The sequence below is a fragment of the Capricornis sumatraensis genome, chromosome 12 (assembly GCF_032405125.1).
Source record: "Capricornis sumatraensis isolate serow.1 chromosome 12, serow.2, whole genome shotgun sequence".
Classification (NCBI taxonomy): domain Eukaryota; kingdom Metazoa; phylum Chordata; class Mammalia; order Artiodactyla; family Bovidae; genus Capricornis; species Capricornis sumatraensis.
The window spans coordinates 82,714,118-82,735,138 of record NC_091080.1 but is presented as its reverse complement, the minus strand read 5'-3'; the positions used below and the strand labels follow the sequence as shown (position 1 = coordinate 82,735,138).

The following is a 21,021-nucleotide window of genomic DNA, read 5'->3' as shown; positions in this document are numbered from 1 at the left end:
TTTTGTAAAGAAGATGTCATTCTTTAAACTGAATTCCCAGTTCATGAGGATCTGCTGCCCCAAGTTAAGAAATATAATACAGAAGGATGGTGGTCAAGTCAAAGAAATTGTTTATACAGACTGGGTATTTCAAAAATACATGTGAAAAACCGAGCTGTAATTGTCATGATTCTAAAAACAGAGAACTTAAGGTAAGAGTCTAGAGGGACTATATAATTTACTGCCAAGAGATGCTTTTCAGAGGGAAAGGGACACCATAAACAAATGTGCCAAGGCAACAGGCATAAACCTGAACTGTCCCAGGTAAAGATGCATTGGGTCACCTTTGGAGAAAAGGGAACAGATTAAAGTGGTGGTACTCATTCAAAGGGAAATATTCATGGGGTTGTTAGAAGTCAATCAGTATGGTGTACAAAAGCTTTCAGTTCAGTTCAGTTCAGTCGCTTAGTCTTGTCCGACTCTTTGCAACCCCGTGGACCACACCACGCCAGGCCTCCCTGTCCATCACCAACTCCCGGAGTTTACCCAAACTCATGTCCATCGAGTCGGTGATGCCATCCAACCACCTCATCCTCTGTTGTCCCCTTCCCCTCCAAAAGCTTTAGGATTTGTGATTTCAACAGCATGTGCTGATGGGAGCAACAGAACCACTCGCCTTCCCCAAACAGTCCTTCCTCCATAAATGTTCAACTATTTCATTTAGTAAAACCAGATGATGTGCTCAGTATACCCTGAGGAATAAACATCAAGAGTGGCCTTTTCAGATGGATGTAGCTCTGGGAGGCGTCCTACCTACCACCCGACAGTGTTTACGTCCTTCCCCTCTGAGGACAGCAGTATGCCAAGCTGGTTAATGGCCGCTTGAGAGCAAGAACAGGTAGAGTTCATGCAAGCATTACAGCTCTTTAATGTAAGGCCACTGAAACAAGTTCTGTGTCATTAGTATTACGCATAAACGATAAATCATCGAGATGTTATTTTCTCATCTCTGCTACTGCTAAGTCGCTTCAGTCGTGTCCGACTCTGTGCAACCCCATAGACAGCAGCCCACCAGGCTCCCCCATTCCTGGGATTCTCCAGGCAAGAACACTGGAGTGGGTTGCCATTTCCTTCTCCAATGCATCAAAGTGAAAAGTGAAAGTGAAGTTGCTCAGTCGTGTCCAACTCTTCAAGACCCCATGGACTGTAGCCCACCAGGCTCCTCTGTCCATGGGATTTTCCAGGCAAGAGTACTGGAGTGGGGTGCCATCGCCTTCTCATCTCTAGCTCCTCTAAAATAAAACTTAAAAATCACCTTAACTTTCTAGTTAGTGTTCATGTAGTATGCACCTATCTTAACAGGGAGCATCTAGCCCCTCATTATACCAACAGGACTGCTGTATGTTATCAGTGAAAGTTGTTAAGAGAGTAAATTCTAAAAGTCTCACCGCAAGGAAAAAAAAATCTTTTTTTCCTGTTTCTTTAATGTTGCATCTGTATGAGATGATGAATGTTCACTGAACCTCCTGTGATGATCATTTCACGATGTACCTGAGTCAAATCATTATGCCGTACACTTTAAACTTATATAGTGCTGTGGGTGAGTTACAATAAGAAGTGGGGGGGGGGGGAATTGTACTCCCCAAAAGCTTCCTTTGAAAAAGTGGTCTAGTAAAAGCAATGTGTTTGGTGGAATAATACTTTAAAACTTAGAAATAAAACTGTTCCAAAAAAAAAAAAAATGTATTCTGTCTCTCTCTCCATATATAATAAACTCAACACTGTCAAACATATATTCATTTGCAGTACATGTTGACACACCAGATGGATGAAGATAGAATCTTGTACTTATTCTGCATAACGCCCAGGGCAATGTTATGCAAATAAAATCCTTTAAACCATAGTATTTGATGTTGACAGTGATGACTTTTATGCAAAGACAAGATTTCTAGAATCAATTTATTAAAAAGCTCTGTCAACGTATTTCCCTTCATTGCCCCCTCCTTCTCTCTCTCTCTCTCTCCATATATATATATATATATATATACACACACGCATCTATACAGACGTAGTTATATGTAACCAGCCATAAATACTATTAAAATTATTTCTACCCCAGGCACAGTTTTGGCTTTCACACAAGGTCTATTATCACTGATTGTCAACTTTTTAAAAAAGAAATGTTATTTAACAAATACTTTCTATATGTCTGATCATTTCCTATGAAGTATTTTTACATTTTACATACAAGTACTAAAAAAAAAATGGAGAAGGAAATGGCACCCTACTCCAGTATTCTTGCCTGGAGAATTCCATGGACAGAGAAGCCTGGCAGGCTACAGTCCATGGGGTCGCAAAGAGTTGGACATGACTGAGTGACACACACACACACACACACACACACAAATCACAATTCTCTGTGAATCCAAAATCATACTGTCACGACTTACAGGCAACAGAGTCCTGTGGAAGACAAACACACCAAGCCCTCAGGCCTGTAAGGTCTGTAGCACACGCTGGATGAGCACTTCAGGCATGGAGGAGAAATCAGCGGCGAAATGGAAATGCAGTTCTAGACTGTGCTGTGTGCCACGTCGCTTCATCGAGAAGCTGAAGCTCCGACACTCTGGCCACCTGATGCGAAGAACTGACTCAATGGAAAAGACCACGATGCCGGGAAAGATTGAAGGTGGGAGGAGAAGGGGACGACAGAGGATGAGATGGTTGGGTGGCCTCACTGACTCGATGGACATGAGTTTGAGCAAGCTCTGGGAGTTGGTGACGGACAGGGAAGCCTGGCGTGCTGCAGTCCATGGGGTCGCAAAGAGTCAGATGTGACTGAGGAACTGAATCAAAGCAAAGAAAGTTTATATTCATTACCTCATCAGTTATTTTATTAGAGCTATATTCCAGATGAGGAAGTTGAGATGCAGAGAATGCTAACTCGCTCCTCATAACATAACCAGTAAGTACTGAAGCTCAGCTTTAACCAGATTAAACCCTTATGGTCTTCACAGGTAAAATCTGATCATTACATACGATAAAATTAAAAACGGAATTAGTTTTTAATTCAGTAAGATTAACAACTACAATAAACACAGTATATTTGTTACATTCATTGGACACCTAAGAACACATATATTTAGAATTATGAACAAAATAAAAATTTCCACCCAAAATGCGAGAAAAACACTCTAAGCCTTTATTTGCAGAAAGATGTAAAGACATCTGGTAAGAAGAAAATATTAAGATGTACTGAATTATTAACAGGATGTAGGATTTCCACATTTGAATTATTAATTTTTAAGGGCTGTTCCAAGAAAAGCATGAAAAACAACTCTTAAGTGTTTTAAGTAAAGGTTTATAATGTTTCTCTGGGGTAATTTTACTAAGTGATTTTAAGATAGCTATAATTATGGTCATCTTCATCTATTTTTACTGTCTTAAAGGCAGAGCTGAATCAATATCATCTTGGAGAGATGGAGCAAGCCTCTTATAAAGATCAGTCTCCCCAGCAACCTGTTGTGGTAATGAACATGCATTCTGGTTGAAATCCTACTGCAACGTCCCATTCTCTGTTCTACACTGCACAGGGCCGGAGCTATCCTACCTTATCAGGACAAACAAAACTACAGGAGAAACAAGTCCTCGTAATTGTAATCTGCCCAACAAACAGTAACAAATGCTTCCTCAAAAGATACACTTCCTGTATCTTTTTGATCCTTGACCAAATGGTTTCTTTTTCTGTAACAGAGGCTGCATTTAAATTCATTTCACTTTTAGAGCATTTATACAGCATTGCTGGAAAATGGAAAAGCGGGAAGAGAAGATAAAAGTTGTTTCAAACTATGAAAGAGATAGTTCCATTTATTTTTCTTAGAGAAAAATGTTCCACAATAGCAGTTTTCAAATTGTGTGTGATGAGATCAATTTAGTGGATCAAGAGGAACACTTATAAACAACGAAGTTAAGAAAAGAATTATACAGAAACTGTAATAATAGCAACACAGCAAGTGTAACTCTTGTTTCATGAAATTTTGGTTTCAGTTATACATATTTATATCTGTATGTGCACTGTAAAATGTATTTCCGAGAGCCATGATTTAAGAAAATGTAAAAGCCCCTCACTGCTGACTGAATACAAAGAAGTAGATAGTTTCTTTAAAAATATTCTTTTTGACAGACAATAACAATTTTAAAAAATAAGACATTGATGAGAGAAAATGAAGGAAAATCTAAGATGGTTCTGTACTCAAGGCCTAGAAGATTATTGTTAAAATGTCCATACTACCCAAAGCAGTCTACAGATTCAATTCAATCTCTATCAAAACTCCAATGGCATTTTCCATATAAATATAATAAACAATTCTAAAATTGTATGGAATTACAAAAGACCTCAAATAGCCAAAGGAATCTTGAGAAAGAAGAACCAAGCAGAGGCCATCACACTTCTTGATTCCAAACTATATTACAAAGCTACAGAAATCAAAACAGTATGGTACCAACATAAAAACAAGACATATATTAATATATCAATGGAACAGACTAAAGAATGCCCGTACGTATACAATCTACTACTTCACAACAAAGCAGCCAAGAATATCCAATGGGAACGAACAGTTTCTTTAGGAACTGGTGCTGGGAAAATTGGACAGCTGCCTGTTTGGGAATAGAACTGGAGTATTATCTTCCATCTCAAACAAAAATCAACTCAAAATGGATTTAAACACAAAACCTAAAACCATAAAACTCCTAAAAGAAAACATAGGGTGGTAAGCTGTTTGACACTGGTCTTGGGAATAAGTTTTTGGATTTGACATAAAAAGTGAAGGCAACAAAACAAATAAAAAAGAGTGGGACTACATCAAACTAAAAAGCTTCTGCACAGCAAAGGAAACCATCAACCAAACGAGAAGGCAATCTACAGAATGGAAGAGAACATTTACAGATCATATACCTTATAAGGGATTAATACCCAAAATATAAGAGGGACTCATACAACTCAATAGAAAAAAAAATCCAATTAAAAAATGGGAAGAGCATCTGAACAGACATTTTTCTGAAGGAGACATACAGATGACCAACAAGTACTTTACAGGTATGTAAACGTGCTCAACACTGCTAATCAGGGAAGGACATATCAAAGTCACAATGAGATGATCACCTGTTAGAGTGACTATCACCCAGAACACAAAAAACAAGTGTTGTTGAGAATGTGGAGAAGACAGAACCTCTGTGCACAGTGGGCAGGGATGTAAACTGGCACAGCCACCATGGAGAACAGTATGGAAGCTCCTCAAAAAATTTAAAAGAGAACTATCATACGATCTAGCGATGCCACATTTGGACATTTACATCTGAAGAAAACAAAATCACTATTTCGAAGAGATACATGCACCCTCAAGTTCACTGCCACATTATTTACAAGAGCCAAGACATGGAGACAGCCTAAGCATCCACTGATGGACAGGCTGATAAAGGAAATGAGGCATATACACAAAACAGAACATTACTAAACCATAAGAAAAACAACAAAAGGAAATCCTGCCATTTGAGACAATATGGGATAGAACTTAAGAGTATTCTGCAAAGTGAAATAAGTCAGGCAGAAAAAGACAGATACTGTATAATTTTACTTACATAGAGAATCTTAAAAGAAACAAATAAACCACAAAACTGAACTCAAAGATACAGAGAACAGAGGGAGGGTGGTTAATGGGCGAAGGTGGTTAAAAAAAAAAAGGTATACGCTACCAGTTATAAAATAACTAATAAGTAAGCCCTGGGGAGGTAAGGTACAGCATGGTAATAATACTGTATTGGATATTTGAGAGCTGCAAGAAACCTAAATGCAGGTCAGGAAGCAAGAGTTATAACTGGACATGGAACAACAGACTGGTTCCAAATAGGAAAAGGAGTACATCAAGGCTGCATACTGTCACCCTGCTTATTTAACTTATATGCAGAGTACATAATGAGAAACGCTGGACTGGAAGAAGCACACGCTGGAATCAAGATTTCCGGGAGAAATGCAAATAACCTCAGATATGCAGATGACACCACCCTTATGGCAGAAAGTGAAGAGGAACTAAAAAGCCTCTTGATGAAAGTGAAAGAGAAGAGTGAAAAAGTTGGCTTAAAGCTCAACATTCAGAAAACGAAGATCATGGCATCCGGTCCCATCACTTCATGGCAAATAGATGGGGAAACAGTGGAAACAGGGTCAGACTTTATTTTTATGGGCTCCAAAATCACTGCAGATGGTGACTGCAGCCATGAAATTAAAAGATGCTTACTCCTTGGAAGAAAAGTTATGACCAACCTAGACAGCATATTAAGAAGCAGAGACATTACTTTGCCGATTAAGGTCCGTCTAGTCAAGGCTATGGTTTTTCCAGTAGTCATGTATGGATGTGAGAGTTGGACTGTGAAGAAGGCTGAGCGCCGAAGAACTGATGCTTTTGAACTGTGGTGTTGGAGAAGACTCTTGGGAGTCCCTTGGACTGCAAGGACATCCAACCAGTCCATTCTGAAGGAGATCAACCCTGGGATTTCTTTGGAAGGAATGATGCTAAAGCTGAAATTCCAGTACTTTGGCCACCTCATGCGAAGAGTTGACTCATTGGAAAAGACTCTGATGCTGGGAGGGATTGGGGGCAGGAGGAAAAGGGGACGACAGAGGATGAGATGGCTGGATGGCATCACTGACTCGATGGATGCGAGTCTGAGTGAACTCTGGGAGTTGGTGATGGACAGGGAGGCCTGGCGTGCTGCAGTTCATGGGGTCGCAAAGAGTTGGACACGACTGAGCAACTGAACTGAACTGAAGGGAGTAAACCATGAAAGTTGTCAGCACACACAAATTCTACCTATGTGTGGTGACAGATGTTAACTAAACTTACTGTGGTGATTGTTTTGTAGTATATATGTGTATCAAATCATTATATTTTATGAGAAATAACTTCTAAATATTTTAAGTTAAAGCTTTACAATGGTTTTGTCCTGGGTAATTTTACTGAGTGAAAAAAACCCTACAACTATTACAATGTATATGTCAATTATCTCAATAAGAATAAACTTTAAAAACCCACAGAATCATTAATCAGCATACTTCCCCATAAAATACCAATCTGATTTGTTTCCAAAACAAAACACAAAACAAAACCAACAATCCATCCAATGTGACCAGTGAATACATTTCAGCATTTTGATTTAAAGAATGTGTAATTTACAAGTATACTTTATTCACATGCTGCAATCTGTTTCAAACAGCTTATTCAGATAGAGTTCAGCACTGTATGATAAGTTCATTTCCAACACTAAGTAATGAAATACATCAAACTGCAAAGAATCCCAATGCTGTTCTGTTACTAGATCTCCCAAACCATGTCTTCAATATAATATGCTGCTGACATTTGATTCAGATAACCAATAACCTTATTCTGACTCACATGCTGGGAAAAAAAAAAAAAAAAACATTTTATAGTGGTGACCTTTAATTTAAACTGAAATTTATTAAAAATCAGGCTAATATAGGTGTCTGTTTTTTATTAGAGTTTTTCCTACAAGAATAAAAGGTGAAGTAGCTGAAATATTAGGTCAGACATTTCCAAAGAGGTTTCAATCTTTTAGAAGTATAATTTAAACAGTATTTAGTACTCTGTGTGTGTGTGAGTTGCTCAATCATATCTGACTCTTTGCCACCCCATGGACTGTAGTGCACCAGGCTCCTCTGTCCATGGAATTCTCTAGGCAAGAATATTGGAGTTGCCATGCCCTCCTCCAGGGGATCTTTCCAACCCAGGGACTGGAGCCAGGTGTCCTGCATTGCGGGCAGATTCTTTTAACCATCTGAACCACCAGGAAAGCCCATTCAATAGTATACACCATGTCAAAATCTTAGAAGGTTTAATCTTTAAGGTTATCAAAATATGTTTTAATATATTTTGATAACCTTAAATCTTATCAATATATTTTACTTATATACTTTACTGAAATGCAGATGTCTAAAATCACAGCATTGTCATTATTGATATCATTGTACTAAAACGCTAGATCTGATAAACCATAAAAGTGTGTTTAAGAAATTTTTCTGTCAGGCTGAGAATGACTTTTAATTTAATGAACCACAGCAGTCAAAGGGCTTCCCTGATAGCTCAGTTGGTAAAGAATCGGCCTGCAATGCAGGAGACCCTGGTTCGATTCCTAGGTAGGGAAGATCCGCTGGAGAAGGGATAGGCTACCCACTCCAGTTTTCTTGGGCTTCCCTTGTGACTTAGCTGGTAAAAAAAAAAAAAAAATCCTCCTGCAATGCAGAAGCCCTGGGTTGGATCCCTGGGTTGGGAAGATCCTCTGGAGAAGGGAAAGGCTCCCCACTCCAGTATTCTGGCCTGGAGAATCCCATGGACTGTATAGGCCATGGGGTTGCAAAGAGTCGGACGCAACTGAGCGACTTTCACTTTCACAACTGTCGAAGTTACAAATAAAAAGGCAAATATCTACATGGTAGATTTCTGTACGGCATTAATATTTCATAAGCCATTTCCTAGAGAAATCCACTCTCTTCATTTTAACTTCTGCAATTATTCCGTCTCCAACAGTTTTATCTTGGGTTAAAGTCTACTCATTCAAACTCAAATATTTTTCCCCACAAATGTGGGGTACATTTTATACTATAGGCCAGAAAAACATAAGGACATGAGGAAACAGTAGGTAAGAACAGATGGAGAGAAAGGGGGAAGCCCCAACAGGGCCAGAGGAAAGCCTGGAATGGGAGCCACCCTTCTTTCCCCAGGGGTTCAGGTTCCAGAGACGATGACTGAGAGAGAAACCATAGGAAGGAAAAGTTATCCTTGGGAAAAAACCTCCTGAAGCGTGGTATGCCTGGTGTTATGTAAAGATCACTGCTTAGAAATATGTATGAATATCTAATGTATGTACCTTAATGTGCCATGTATAATTTCTGAAAAGATGTCATACAATTAGACCACTCAAGGGTAGTGTTACTGGGAAACTTAGAAAGATCCCAGCTGTCGTGGCTTTTCCTGTTGGTTTTGTCATCCAGACATATCTTACTAGTTCCTACTCCTTAACGTTTATCAATTATTGGCTTTTTCCTAAAGGAGAGTTAGAAGGTCAGTGTCCTCTGCCTGCCTGAAGACTTCTCATTTCAGTGGCCGGTCAGATTGCTTTCGAATCATCCATCTGTTCCATTTGCCAGAGGATTTATCCATTTGGGGAGGGCTTATATCTTTCATCTGTGTGCAGTGGCATGGATGGCTGGCTAAATTCATTTTTGCCCTCTCTACCTTTAAAAAGAAACTGTAATGATTCCCCTGATTAGAGATTTTATTGATACGATGATTACAAAACCTTAACTAGATTAAGATTTGCAAGTCACAGGCTGCTGATTCTTTACGATTCATAGCAAACTACTTTTTCCCTTATCGTGCTAACTAGACAGAGGTATTCCCAGAAAGCTGAGCTGAAGGGACATCATCTACAAAGTGAACTCAAAAAATTCTAATCCTGGGATGGTAAAAAGAACCCAACTCTACTGTAATTTACTCTAATTTTACATTGCAGTCAAACCAAGTTCCCCTTTCGGGGGGAAAAAAAAAACTCTGGGCTGTAAAAAGATGACTCATATCTATTAGGCTCTGTACCTTGGAGGAGCTCTCAATTACAATTTTGGTTTTCGGAGGGATCAAACCAGGCAAGGTAGTGTTTGGGGAAGAAGGAGTTGGTGGCAGACTCCAGAAATCATTTATCGGGACAAACAGCACTGGATGTATTTCCTGGTTTTAGCTCTATGCGCCAAATTACTGCGGGTCAAGATCTATGCTTTAGCAATTGGCAATCCATCTCTACCGTAGACCAGGCTTTTTGGCAACTTGCTGTGAAAAGAAAAAGGGCAAACAACCAGCTGGTCACTTAAAAGTGATCTCTCAAATGATAGAGAAATATAAATAAGAATAGTGAAAAAAAAAAAAAAAAAGTCACTCACTCACTTGGGTAGTACATATTAACCACCCCTTTCCCCAGTTCTTTTTCCCAGTCTTAAAACACGCCATTTCTTCTAACGTAACAAAGTCTCCCCTAGGTAACTTGCAATTCTCAAGTTCTATCCTTGGCCATGTACATTTTATTTTCTATTACTGACCACCCACTTCTGTCTCGCTATACTCTATCCAGAAGGTCTTGTCTACTCTCCAAGTCTGAATTATGATGATCTCGAGTCTCTGTATTTATTCATACATAAACTGACCTTTCAGGCTTTATTCCAATATCCTAATTGCTTATTAGGTGCATCTATCTGGATGATCACCATCTCCAAAGGTGAAAACATCTCCTGCCGCTATTCCTCCCTAATCCTATTCGCTCATGTTCAGAATGTGAAGGTTACTTTTGACCTTTCCCTCGTCTCTCCCCCAAGTTTGATTAATTCACATTGTTTGCATCCATTCTTTCCTTTCTGTTCCGACAGACACTGTGCTAACTCAGAATCTTTATATGAGATTCTGACAAAATCTTACAACTCTTCCTTCTGACTCTGGTCTATTATCACTAAGCCAGAATCTATCATATCATCACCATATTACCATTTCAGCAAGAATCTTGATCATGCTCCTTGACTACAAGATCAAGTCCGAAAGTCTTTAACCTTCTGTAATTCAGCTTTGCATATTAATATTTAGCCTTACCTCCTCTCACACTTTATATAAATTCCTGGTTTAGCTAATCTGGTCTACTTAACCGTCAACAAAGAGGAACTAAAATGCCTCTTGATGAAGGTGAAAGAGGAGAGTGAAAAGATGTCTTAAAACTCAACATTCAAAAAACTAAGATCATGGCATCTGGTCCCATCACTTGATGGCAAATAGATGGGGAAAAATGGAAACAGAAACAACTTTTCTTGGGCTCCAAAATCACTGTGGACTGTGACTACAGCCATGAAATCAAAACATGCTTGTTCCTTGGAAGGAAACCTATGACAAACCTAGACAGCATATTAAAAAGCAGAGATATTACTTTATCAACAAAGGTCCATCTAGTCAAAGCTATGGTTTGGATGTGAGAGACATGTATGGATGTGAGAGCTGGACTATAAAGAAGGTTGAGCGCCTAAAAATTGATGCTTTTGAACTGTGGTGCTGGAGAAGACTCTTGAGAGTCCCTTGGACTCCAAGGATATCAAATCAGCCAATCCTAAAGGAAATCAGTCCTGAATATTCATTGGAAGGACTGATGCTGAAGCTGAAGCTCCAATACTTTGGCCATGTGATGCAAGGAGCTGAGTCATTGGAAAAGACCCTGATGCTGGGAAAGACTGAAGGCAGGAGAAGGGGATGACAGAAGATGGGATGGTTGGACGGCATTGCCAATTCAATGGACATGAGTTTGAGCAAACTATGGGAGATACCGAAGGATAGGGAAGCCTGGCATGCTGCAGTCCATGGGGTCGCAAAGAATGGGACACGACTAAGGACCTGAACAAAACCCCCTATGCATTTCCCATGCCGTGTTCTCCATCTGGACGACGTCATGTTCCTAATTCGTTAAGGTTCTTATTAAACTACCTCTTTTCTGGTTGCCCTAAGCAGATAGAAGTATTCTCTTAGAATGTTAAGAGTTGAAGGGAGACTGTCTACTCCAGCTACAAAATGGGCTTTAAAGAATCACTTCCTCTCTCTGTAAAATTCAAATGCTTGGGGAAACTGAGGCCACTAAAGTAATTCTTTTTTTGAACACTGAATTTTTTCAATATATTTTTCTTGATTGTTTCCTAAGTGCCAGGAGCTGTGCTAGCCACATGGGATTAGAGTTTAATAAGAAAGACTGATTGTACTTAAGTATCACCCAAATATTTAAACTTTGATGAGCACTACCAGAAGAGGGGAAGCACAGGGTACCACTGATGTCTGAAATATGTGTGGTTGAGGGAAGGGGTGCGGCATGAAGTCAGTATAGTGTGGGAAGACGGGAAGGAGGAAATTCAATTTGGGAAGATGAGGAAGGCTTCCCTGAGGAGGAAATCTTTTATGTGTGTGTTAGTGATTCAATCATATCCGACTCTTTGCTACCCCACGGACTGTAGCCTGCCAGGTTCCTCTGTCTTTGGAATTCTCCAGGCAAGAATACTGGAGTGGGTAGCCATTTGCTCCTCCAGGGTATCTTCCTAACCCAGGGATGGAACCCGGGTCTCCTGCATTGCAGACAGATTCTTTACTGTCTGAGCCACCAGGAGATACAGATTCAATCCCTGGGTCGGGAAGATCTCATGGAGAATGAAATGGCAACCCACTCCAGTATTTTTGCCTGGGAAATCCCACGGACAGCAGGGCCTGGCAGGCTACAGTCCATAGGGTTGCAAAGAGTCGGATATGACTCCGCGACTAAAAAACTACAACCACCAAGAGGAGGATTTAACTGCAAAAGGCAGGTGATTTCTACATGTAGAAGGAATGCCCAGAAGACAGGCAATTTTGAGGAACTAAAAGGACCTAAAAGGAGGTCTGGGTACTCAAATGCAAGGGGCGAGGAAGGTTGCCAGAGGTGAAGCTGGAAAGGCCAGGAAGGATGAGAGCATGCTGAGCCTGGTCATGGGGAGGATTTCTGGGCTTTATCTTAAGACAAGCCTTGGAGAGCATGTTCCAAGATAGTTCAAGTCAGGACCACAGCTTACCCTGGGAGGAATGGGACAAGCACCCATGACGTTAGAAAGAATTCGAGTTTTATTTCAACTGAAATATATTCTATATCCCCGCCACTCTTCCCTATGTGTTTGATCTCATCCAAAGTCAATTTCAAAAAAAGAAAGCACGGGAATTTATAAAACCCATCATTTAGTTGGCCCGCTAGGCTTGGATAGGAACTTGTGTATGCACTTTCCAAATGTCCTGTGCTTTTCCAAAGTTGCTTTATGCCACTTCGCGTTTATAAAAGACCTCTGTTAGTACCTGTTTTTGATGATTTTTGCTTTTAAAAGTGAAAAATGAAAATGGCGTTCAGCATTTGGTTTGATGTGAGCAGCTAAGAAGTAGCACTACCCTATCAAGGAGAGAGGCACCCGCAAGCTCCCTCCCCAGGAACCACTCAGCATCTCAGCATCAAGCTGCCACAGCTTTGAACTGTGTCTGTGCACATCTGAGCTTTACCTAGATTTTTGTGTGTGTATCTGTAAGCACGATGTGTCCTAAGGTAACCACTTCTTTGCTTTATGCCATTGTGGCTTAGGAAAGGTTTCATAGGAATGCTCTCCTTTCAGATGGGGCATGGGAAATCTGTGTATGAATATCCATGAACCTATGACTACTCTTTTTCCAGTAGTCATGTATGGATGTGAGAGTTGGACTATAAAGAAAGCTGAGCACTGAAGAATTGATGCTTTTGAACTGTGGTGTTGGAGAAGACTCTTGAGAGTCCCTTGGACTGCAAGGAGATCCAACCAGTCCATCCTAAAGGAAATCAGTCCCGAATATTCATTGGAAGGACTGATGCTGAAGCTGAAACTCCAATACTTTGGCCATTTGATGCAAAGAACTGACTCATTAGAAAAGACCCTAATGCTGGGAAAGAATGAACTCAAGAGGAAGAGGGGACAACAGAGGATGAGATGGTTGGATGACATCACTGACACAATGGATATGAGTTTGAGTAGGCTCCAGGTGATGGAGAGGGAGGCCTGGTGTGCTGCAATCCATGGGGTTGCAAAGAGTTGGACACAACTGAGCGACTAAACTGAACTGATAGACACTTTTATATTTTCTAGAAGCAACACTCAATACAAGAACAATCCAGTGACATGCTCCATTTCACTGTTGCCCACGCATAGATGGTACAGTAAAAGTTACATGTCCATTCTGTGGCCTTTTCCTGCAAGATCCTTAATAAGCGAAAATATTTTAAAAGAATACCAAAAAATTTTTTCCAAGGATTGTTTTCATCACTATCACTTTTTTAGTATCATCTTGGGCTTCCCTGGTGGCTCACATGGTAGAGAATCTGTCTGCAATGGCAGGAGACCCAGGTTCAATCCCTGGGTCAGGTTGATTCCCCTGAAGAAGGGAATAGCTCCCCACTCCAGTATTCTTGTCTGGGAGATCCCATGGGTAGAGGAGAATGGGGGGCTACAATCTATGGGGACGCAGAGTCAGACATAACTGAGTGACTAACACTTTACTAGTCTATACTAGGTAATGAATTTCAAAATGCAGCCACAAATTTATTTTCTCTAAAATAACATTTAAGCAGACAAGGAGACAAAGTTAAATAACAGCTGGCATTTTTATGTTCAAGGTATTGCGCTGGATACCTTAAAATGTATTACCTCATTTAATACTAACAAAGACCTCTGAGAGGTGCATGCGCGTGTGTGTGTTAGTCGCTTAGTGGTGTCCAGCTCTTTGCGACCCCATGGGCTGTAGCCTACCAGGCTCCTCTGTCCATGGGATTCTCCAGGCAGAAATACTGGAGTGGGTTGCCATTTCCTTCTCCAGGGGATCTTCCTGACCCAGGGATCGAACCTGGGTCTCCAGCACTGCAGACAGATTCTTTGAGAGGTGCGTGCCATACTCTTAATTCACAACATGGAAGCTGGAGCTTAGAGAAGCAAGTGTTTTCCCAAAATATTTACACCTTAGACCTGCACTGTCCCATATGTTAGCCTTGGAGCCAGGTGTGGCTGCCGAGCAACTGAAATACAGCAATAATACTGTATAAATACTGAAATGTGCAGTAAGTATAAACAGAACCCCAAGTTTTGAAAATTTAGTATGCAAAAGAAAATGATGAAAATACCTCAATTCTTGAATACTGATTAGATGTTGAAATGACAATATTTTAGAATGGGTTAAATAAAATTTATTATTAAAATTAATTTTACCTGTTTCACATATTTAAAAAAAAATTCAGCTACTAGACATTTCAAAACTACACATGTGGCCCACAATTATATTTGAATTGAACAGTATTGCCGTAGACGAAAGGCTGCATAATTCAATCTGTCAGTAAATGCCAAGTTCAAAGGCAGCCTGGTGTAGAGGAAGAGAAGAGTACATGGATTCATGCAGATTTGGTTTAAATATCCCCTCCACCAGTGACTAGTTTTTGGCAAAAAATATCAACCCTCTCTACATTTCACTTATGTCATCAGCATTACGGTGATATTAAACGTCCTCAAACAACTGTTGTATGTAATATGTAAAGCAGCTAACTGGCAGAGGGGAAAGAGCAACTACAAATACCTCCTACAGCAACTGCTTAAAAATTGATCCTCAAAAAGAATAGAAAATGCACTTATTTGAAAATCACATTTTATTCTTTAAGTGGGAAAAGTTAAAGAATCAATACACTGAATGCCTGCTCTAGCATAATATATGCATAACAGATACTGTATTATAATATACATAAAATACACAGATTCTTTCTTTCAATATTGTTTAAAATATGCTATAGGCTGGGAGGCCAGATAATGAGGTTAGGGTGAGGTAAAAAAAATATCAGGACACAGATAGGCCCAAGTGGTTCTTACAGACAATTATCTTGAGCTTATGAACTCCACATCAGCTGATTTTTTTCAACCTTTTACATCAGGAACTAAGACAAGTGAGTAAAATGACATCAGGGCAAGTGGAGTTTTACTTTTTTTCTTCCTGGGTCATACTGCAAACAAATAAATTGTTCCAGTACACTAAGTTCAGACTAACTCATTACTGGTGATCTCAAATATACCAAGAGAAACTACAAAATCCTGTGAACTATACTATCCAATGACATTTTGCCCTATTCTATCCCCTAGGCTCCTGTCAAGAAGTTTGCACTGGGCATGTGACTTTATCAATGTATGTATTATCTGTATGTATGTAAATGCAAAGAGTGGAGCAGTTGGGGCATTTACTTTAATGTGATATATGTATACAGCCTAAGATTGACATGTGACAATGTGTTTGATTGCCCTGTCCTCTAGGGATTTTTTGTTGTTGTTAATAGACCAGGGGAAGTGTTAAAGATTTGAGCCTCTTAATATCATATACTTTAACACCCAAAGTATTCCTATGTTAACTATAGCAATTAACTTTAAGAAAATGATACTGAAGAAGTTAAAAAAAAAAAAAAAGCTATCAGATTCACAGATCTTAGAACATCATCAGAGACCATAAAAATATTCACTTTATTCTAGTTTGAAATTTAATGGAAGTAATATACAAAATTTTAATTTACCTATTAAGGTGCATATTCAATGAGTTAAAGGTCGGGGGGCACTTAAGGAGAGGGCTTCCCCTTTGATCTCATATGTGGCATCAAAAATCTGCTTCTTGTAATGAATTTTTGAACAACCCCTGAGGGCACATGACTTGGTATTTGCTCTTTCAAAATGAGTTGATTCAACTTGGCTAAAAATGAGATTACGTCTACAGTACACTTACAGCTAGCTTTCAGCCAATGTCTATTAATTTAGGGTTATAGGTAGAATTGGGTAAGAAAAACAAAATTACACTAGATCAAAATTATTAGCAATTATTAATAATAAGAATCAGACAAAGCAGTAATGTGCACTTAACTAGTAATTAGAAAAATTTGCCAAAACTTGGAACTGAGACATTGCATTTCTGATTCTTGAAATTATAGGAAAAAATATAATCAATTTAAGAGAATACAAATATTATAAGCCATTTAAGCTACCAGCCATATTTTCAAAATGCACAGTTTAGAGTAAAAGAGTTCCTATCAGGAAAGTGCTTATTTCCATTAACTTTACATTATCTAATATTTGAGTCACACCTTTGAAGAAACTTGCTTTATTTTCAGGAATGTCTCCCCCTCCCCCCTTTTCTTTCTTTCTTTTTTGTTTTTGAGAGGAATAAGGCAGCTAGACTAAAAAAAGAAAAAAAAAGTTGTCACATTCTTTAACGGGAGTGGTATATTTGTGCTTCTATATACTAGAATATACTCTATCGATTCCACTGAGCCAAGTCTTCAAATAATATGATAATCTGTCTTTCAAGTTTCATCTTAATTGCAGAGTTCATTTTTGTTCAAACGCCCTGGCACCATTCAGTCTTCTATGAAATGAGAAAGGTCTTTTTCCTTCGGACTTGACATGTTTACCACGTATGTGTGAGCAATTTTTGCTGTCATCTAACTGCAAAGGTCTTTTTATTGTTGTTGAATCTGAAAATGTCTCCACTATACTTGCCCAGCTGCCCTCTTCCCAGCAGAAACCAACCCGCCCCTCTCCCCTCTGCGAGTTTTAAACTTTCTTTGCTTTGGGGGTTCTGCACAAGCGCTACTAGTAACAACCAAGAGACAAAGAGCTGTGCTTGTGGGATGCCAAATTTGAGTTGTGAAACAAAGCACTCAAATTTGAGATTCAAGAGGATGAGGATGATGCTGGTAAAAAAAAAAAAAAATTATGATAAAGCGTTATGATCCTAGAGCCGTCTCGCTAGACAGCTCCTCCAGCCCACGGCCACCCCAGAGCACGCGGGAGGGAGTTCTGATCCCCGAACAGGAGGGCTGCGGGGCCCCCACCGGCGAAGCCCCCTGCCCGCGCCCCCGGCCCTCTCACCGCTTTACTCGGATGATCTGGTCCCGCATGGGCTTGATGTCCTGGAAGCTCTGTTGGTTGACGAGGCTGTAGACGAGGATGAAGCCCTGGCCGTTCTTGATGTACAGGTCCCGCATGGACGCGAACTGCTCGGTGCCCGCCGTGTCCAGGATCTCCAGCACCGACGGCGACGAGTCCACCTCGATCTCCTTGCGGTAGAAGTCCTCGATGGTGGGGTCGTATTTCTCGATGAAGGTGCCGGTCACGAACTGCACGGTCAGGGCGGATTTGCCGACCCCGCCCGAGCCCAGCACCACCACTTTGTACTCGCGCATCGTCCCTCCGCGGCCGCCGCCGCCGCCGCCGCCCGCGACATAGACCTACGCCCGCCTAGCTGCGCGCCCGGACCCTGCGCCGGCGGCCGGCCCCGCCGACTCCCGCGGCCCCCCGGGCGCCGGCGGAGGTAAGCGCACCCCTGGGCATAGGGGCCGAGCCAGGTTGCAAAGCGGCCCCGCGGGCGCCGGCAGGCACTGAAGGCGAGCGGGGAGCGGGAGCTAAGGAGCCGCCCGAGCCGCCCGAACCGCGGGCCCGCAGTGCCGCCCGCCCGGCCGCCCCGCCTCTCGCGCCTCCACGCCCAGCTCCCCTCCCGCCACCGCCGCCGAGGTTGCTGCTCTTCCCGGCGGCGGAGCGCGCTCCCGAGCCGGAGCCGCAGCGCTGCCGGGGGGCGGGGCCTGGAGGCCCGGGGGGCGGGGCCCTGAGGCGCAGCCCCGCCTCTGCGCCCCCGTCGCCTAGGCGACCGGCCGCGCGCGCGCTCCCGGGAGGCTCTGCGCCGCGCGGAATCCTCGGCTGGCGGCTTAGATAAACAACCACCTGGGCCACCCGACAACACCCCAGTCCGTCGAACCCAGTGGGTAGGGGGCATACTGAGCATGCGCAGTTCTCCACCCGGCGACGGGAGCTGTTTCTACCTGAACACGCCAAGTTCAAGACTTTGGTGGAGACAGGCTGTTGGAGGGGCCAGAGCAGTCTCCGAGATTTAACCTGAAGAGGGGAGTGAGAAGAGAGACACCGGCAGGGCCCAAACGGCGACCCTGGCACGAGGGCCTGGCTGGACACCACCCGGTCCGTCAGCATTCCTGAGGGGTTTTTTATAAAGATAACGAGAAGGCTCTTTGTTTTAGGGAGAAGCAGGCACACCACGAAAGGAAGCTTTTATTTTACGCCTCAGGACACTCAGGGAGACGTGAGAGGCCCCAGGGAGCTTACTGCCCAAGGCACTGAGGCCGCGGTAGCCGGGGCCCACGCCCGGTGACGTCGCCGGGGGTCCCGCCCACCTCCCCCAGTCCCGCCCACCTCCCCCAGTCCCGCCCTTTTCTTGGCTTGAGAGAAAGTCGAGCTCTTCCCACGCCCAGTCACCACGGGCGCTTGGAAAACCGGGAGAGCGGAGACCTCAGCCACAGCCCCAAAGCCCAGGGACACCTCATAGCAACAGCCAGCCGGGACAACCTAGTAGGAAGCTAGGGGTCCATCTCAGCCAACCAGCCCACCTCTGTGGACCCCGTGGTGCCACTCTCGGCCAATGGAGAGCCGCCTTTTACCACGTGATGCCATCCACCAGCCAATGGGGGGAGTCCAGTTGCAGGCTCCGCCCTCCCATCGCTAACGGCTTGGCTGAGCGTGCTCTGCCAGCCAATGATAGGTGAGCTCACGCATGACGGAGACTTGCTCTGAGCCAATCAGAAATCGCCATTCTCTTGCCATCACAGACTGGTAGTATGGAGACAGGGGCGAGCTGGTGGGGCTTGGGCGGGGTCATTGATTGAGGTGGCGGTCGCAGCACCCCATTCTGGCGAAGGAACGAGTTGAATCGCAAGCGAGAGTGATGAATTTCGCTTTAATGTCGTCTCCGTGGCATTCTGCCTAAATGAGGCACACAGAAATAGTGCTGAGGGATGCGGGCTAAATCGTGGGATGAATCGAGAGAACAGTATCTTGTTTTTAGGGTGAGAAATTTTCTAGTCGTTAGGGAGACGTACTGCAGTAGTTGCATGGGTTCTCCAGGTGTGCCTCCTAAAATATTTTTAGCAACTCACTTTTGCCACTTACTGTTCTCCTAATTACACATTCTCTCCCATCCATAAAGTCAAATTTAGGAGAACTTAGGTTCCTAAGTATTCCTGGATTGTATTTTGCAATAACTGGTTATTGGGTTTACCGTTCTTCAACTATGTCCTTCTGTAACCAGTCTACACCCATCCATTACTAGTACACGTTTCTTGGGAATTACAAATTTCTATACTTCTAGGTTTCATCTGGGGCTTCCAGTGGTAAAGAATCCCCTAGCAATACAGGCGATACGACTTGCACAGGAGACTGAATTCAGTCCCTGGGTTGGTAAGATCCCCTAGAGAAGGAAATGGCAACCCACTCCAGTATTCTTGCTTGAAAAATCCCACGGACAAAGGACCCTGGTGAGCTATAGTCCAAGGGATTGCAAAAAGAGTCAGACACACCTTAGCGGCTAAACAGCAACCACTGCAAGTTTGATCATGGTATGCCTCTTCACCCTTTTTGATCCCCACGATGTCATCTTGTAGAGAGGGTTTTGGTCTGTGTTAATCAATTAAACATGTTCTTTTATCGTCTTTTTTTTCGTGAATTATCGAACTACTTTAAAGATGTACTCAAATTTAGCAGTGTCCTAACAGCTGTATCGCTCTCTTACCTTAAAATGGATAGCTGACCTTTGCATTACCTTGGTATAGTATAACACCTCAAGTTTGTGCTTAAAATAATTGCAGGAAAGTGTCCTGTGAAAAAATGTAGTAATATATAAATGAGTCGTTATTTCTTGATTACATATCAAAAGATGAGAGTTACATTTGAGCCACCAGAATCAACAGCGAAGGCAGATTGCAAAAGAACTAAGAATCAAGAGGAAAGTTTCAAGAGAGTTGAAGCCAAAGAGGGTCTGTTATCCCACCTTAAACTAGTAATGTGACTAGGTGAATTAAAATTAAGAGCTCACATGGGTTTGAGATAAAGCTTCACATCTAAGCTTTTTTGGCAGGCATGTTTCAAGATGATTTTGTAGGTGCATACAATGGTCAATTAGCTTTTTAGACTTTTCATATATTGTGTAAAACTTACATGCTTTTTGTGGTTTCTTTGTAAGAGCTCTACTTCTTTCACAGAATAGACATACTGTCTCTTTTAATATCCAACTTGAGTATTGTGTTAATAAGTTCCTAGACATGTTGCGGTTTAAATAGAGCCAAGAAACATCACACTTTCTCTCTTTGTATAGTTCTTTACTTCCTGTGTAGTACCTTCTATTACAGCGGAACTGGAAAACCATTCACTTTGCAAGGAATAAAAGTCCAGCAACGTTTTTTTGTCTTTTTTTTGAGAAATTTTCATTGAGGGACTTGTTTGGTGGTCCTGTGGCTAAGACTTTGCACTCACAATGCAAGGGACCTGGCTTTAATCCCTGG

The 21,021-nt window shown here is 42.0% G+C and overlaps 1 protein-coding gene across 3 annotated transcripts in view; it reads right to left on the bottom strand.

The window, feature by feature from the left end:
* The window catches only part of RAP2A (RAP2A, member of RAS oncogene family), a 36,863-nt gene extending 19,001 nt beyond the window's left edge, over nucleotides 1-17,862 (bottom strand). The window contains exons 1-2 of one of the 3 annotated variants that reach the window (XM_068984616.1): nucleotides 17,728-17,862; nucleotides 17,549-17,676 (exon numbers count right to left, since the gene is read on the bottom strand). In XM_068984616.1, the coding sequence (XP_068840717.1) occupies nucleotides 17,549-17,676; nucleotides 17,728-17,862 (263 nt within the window). Of the gene's footprint in view, nucleotides 1-17,548 lie in introns of all 3 variants that reach the window. The other 2 variants (XM_068984617.1, XM_068984615.1) reach the window with 2 other exon arrangements.
* Between the last annotated feature and the right edge of the window lie 3,159 nt (nucleotides 17,863-21,021).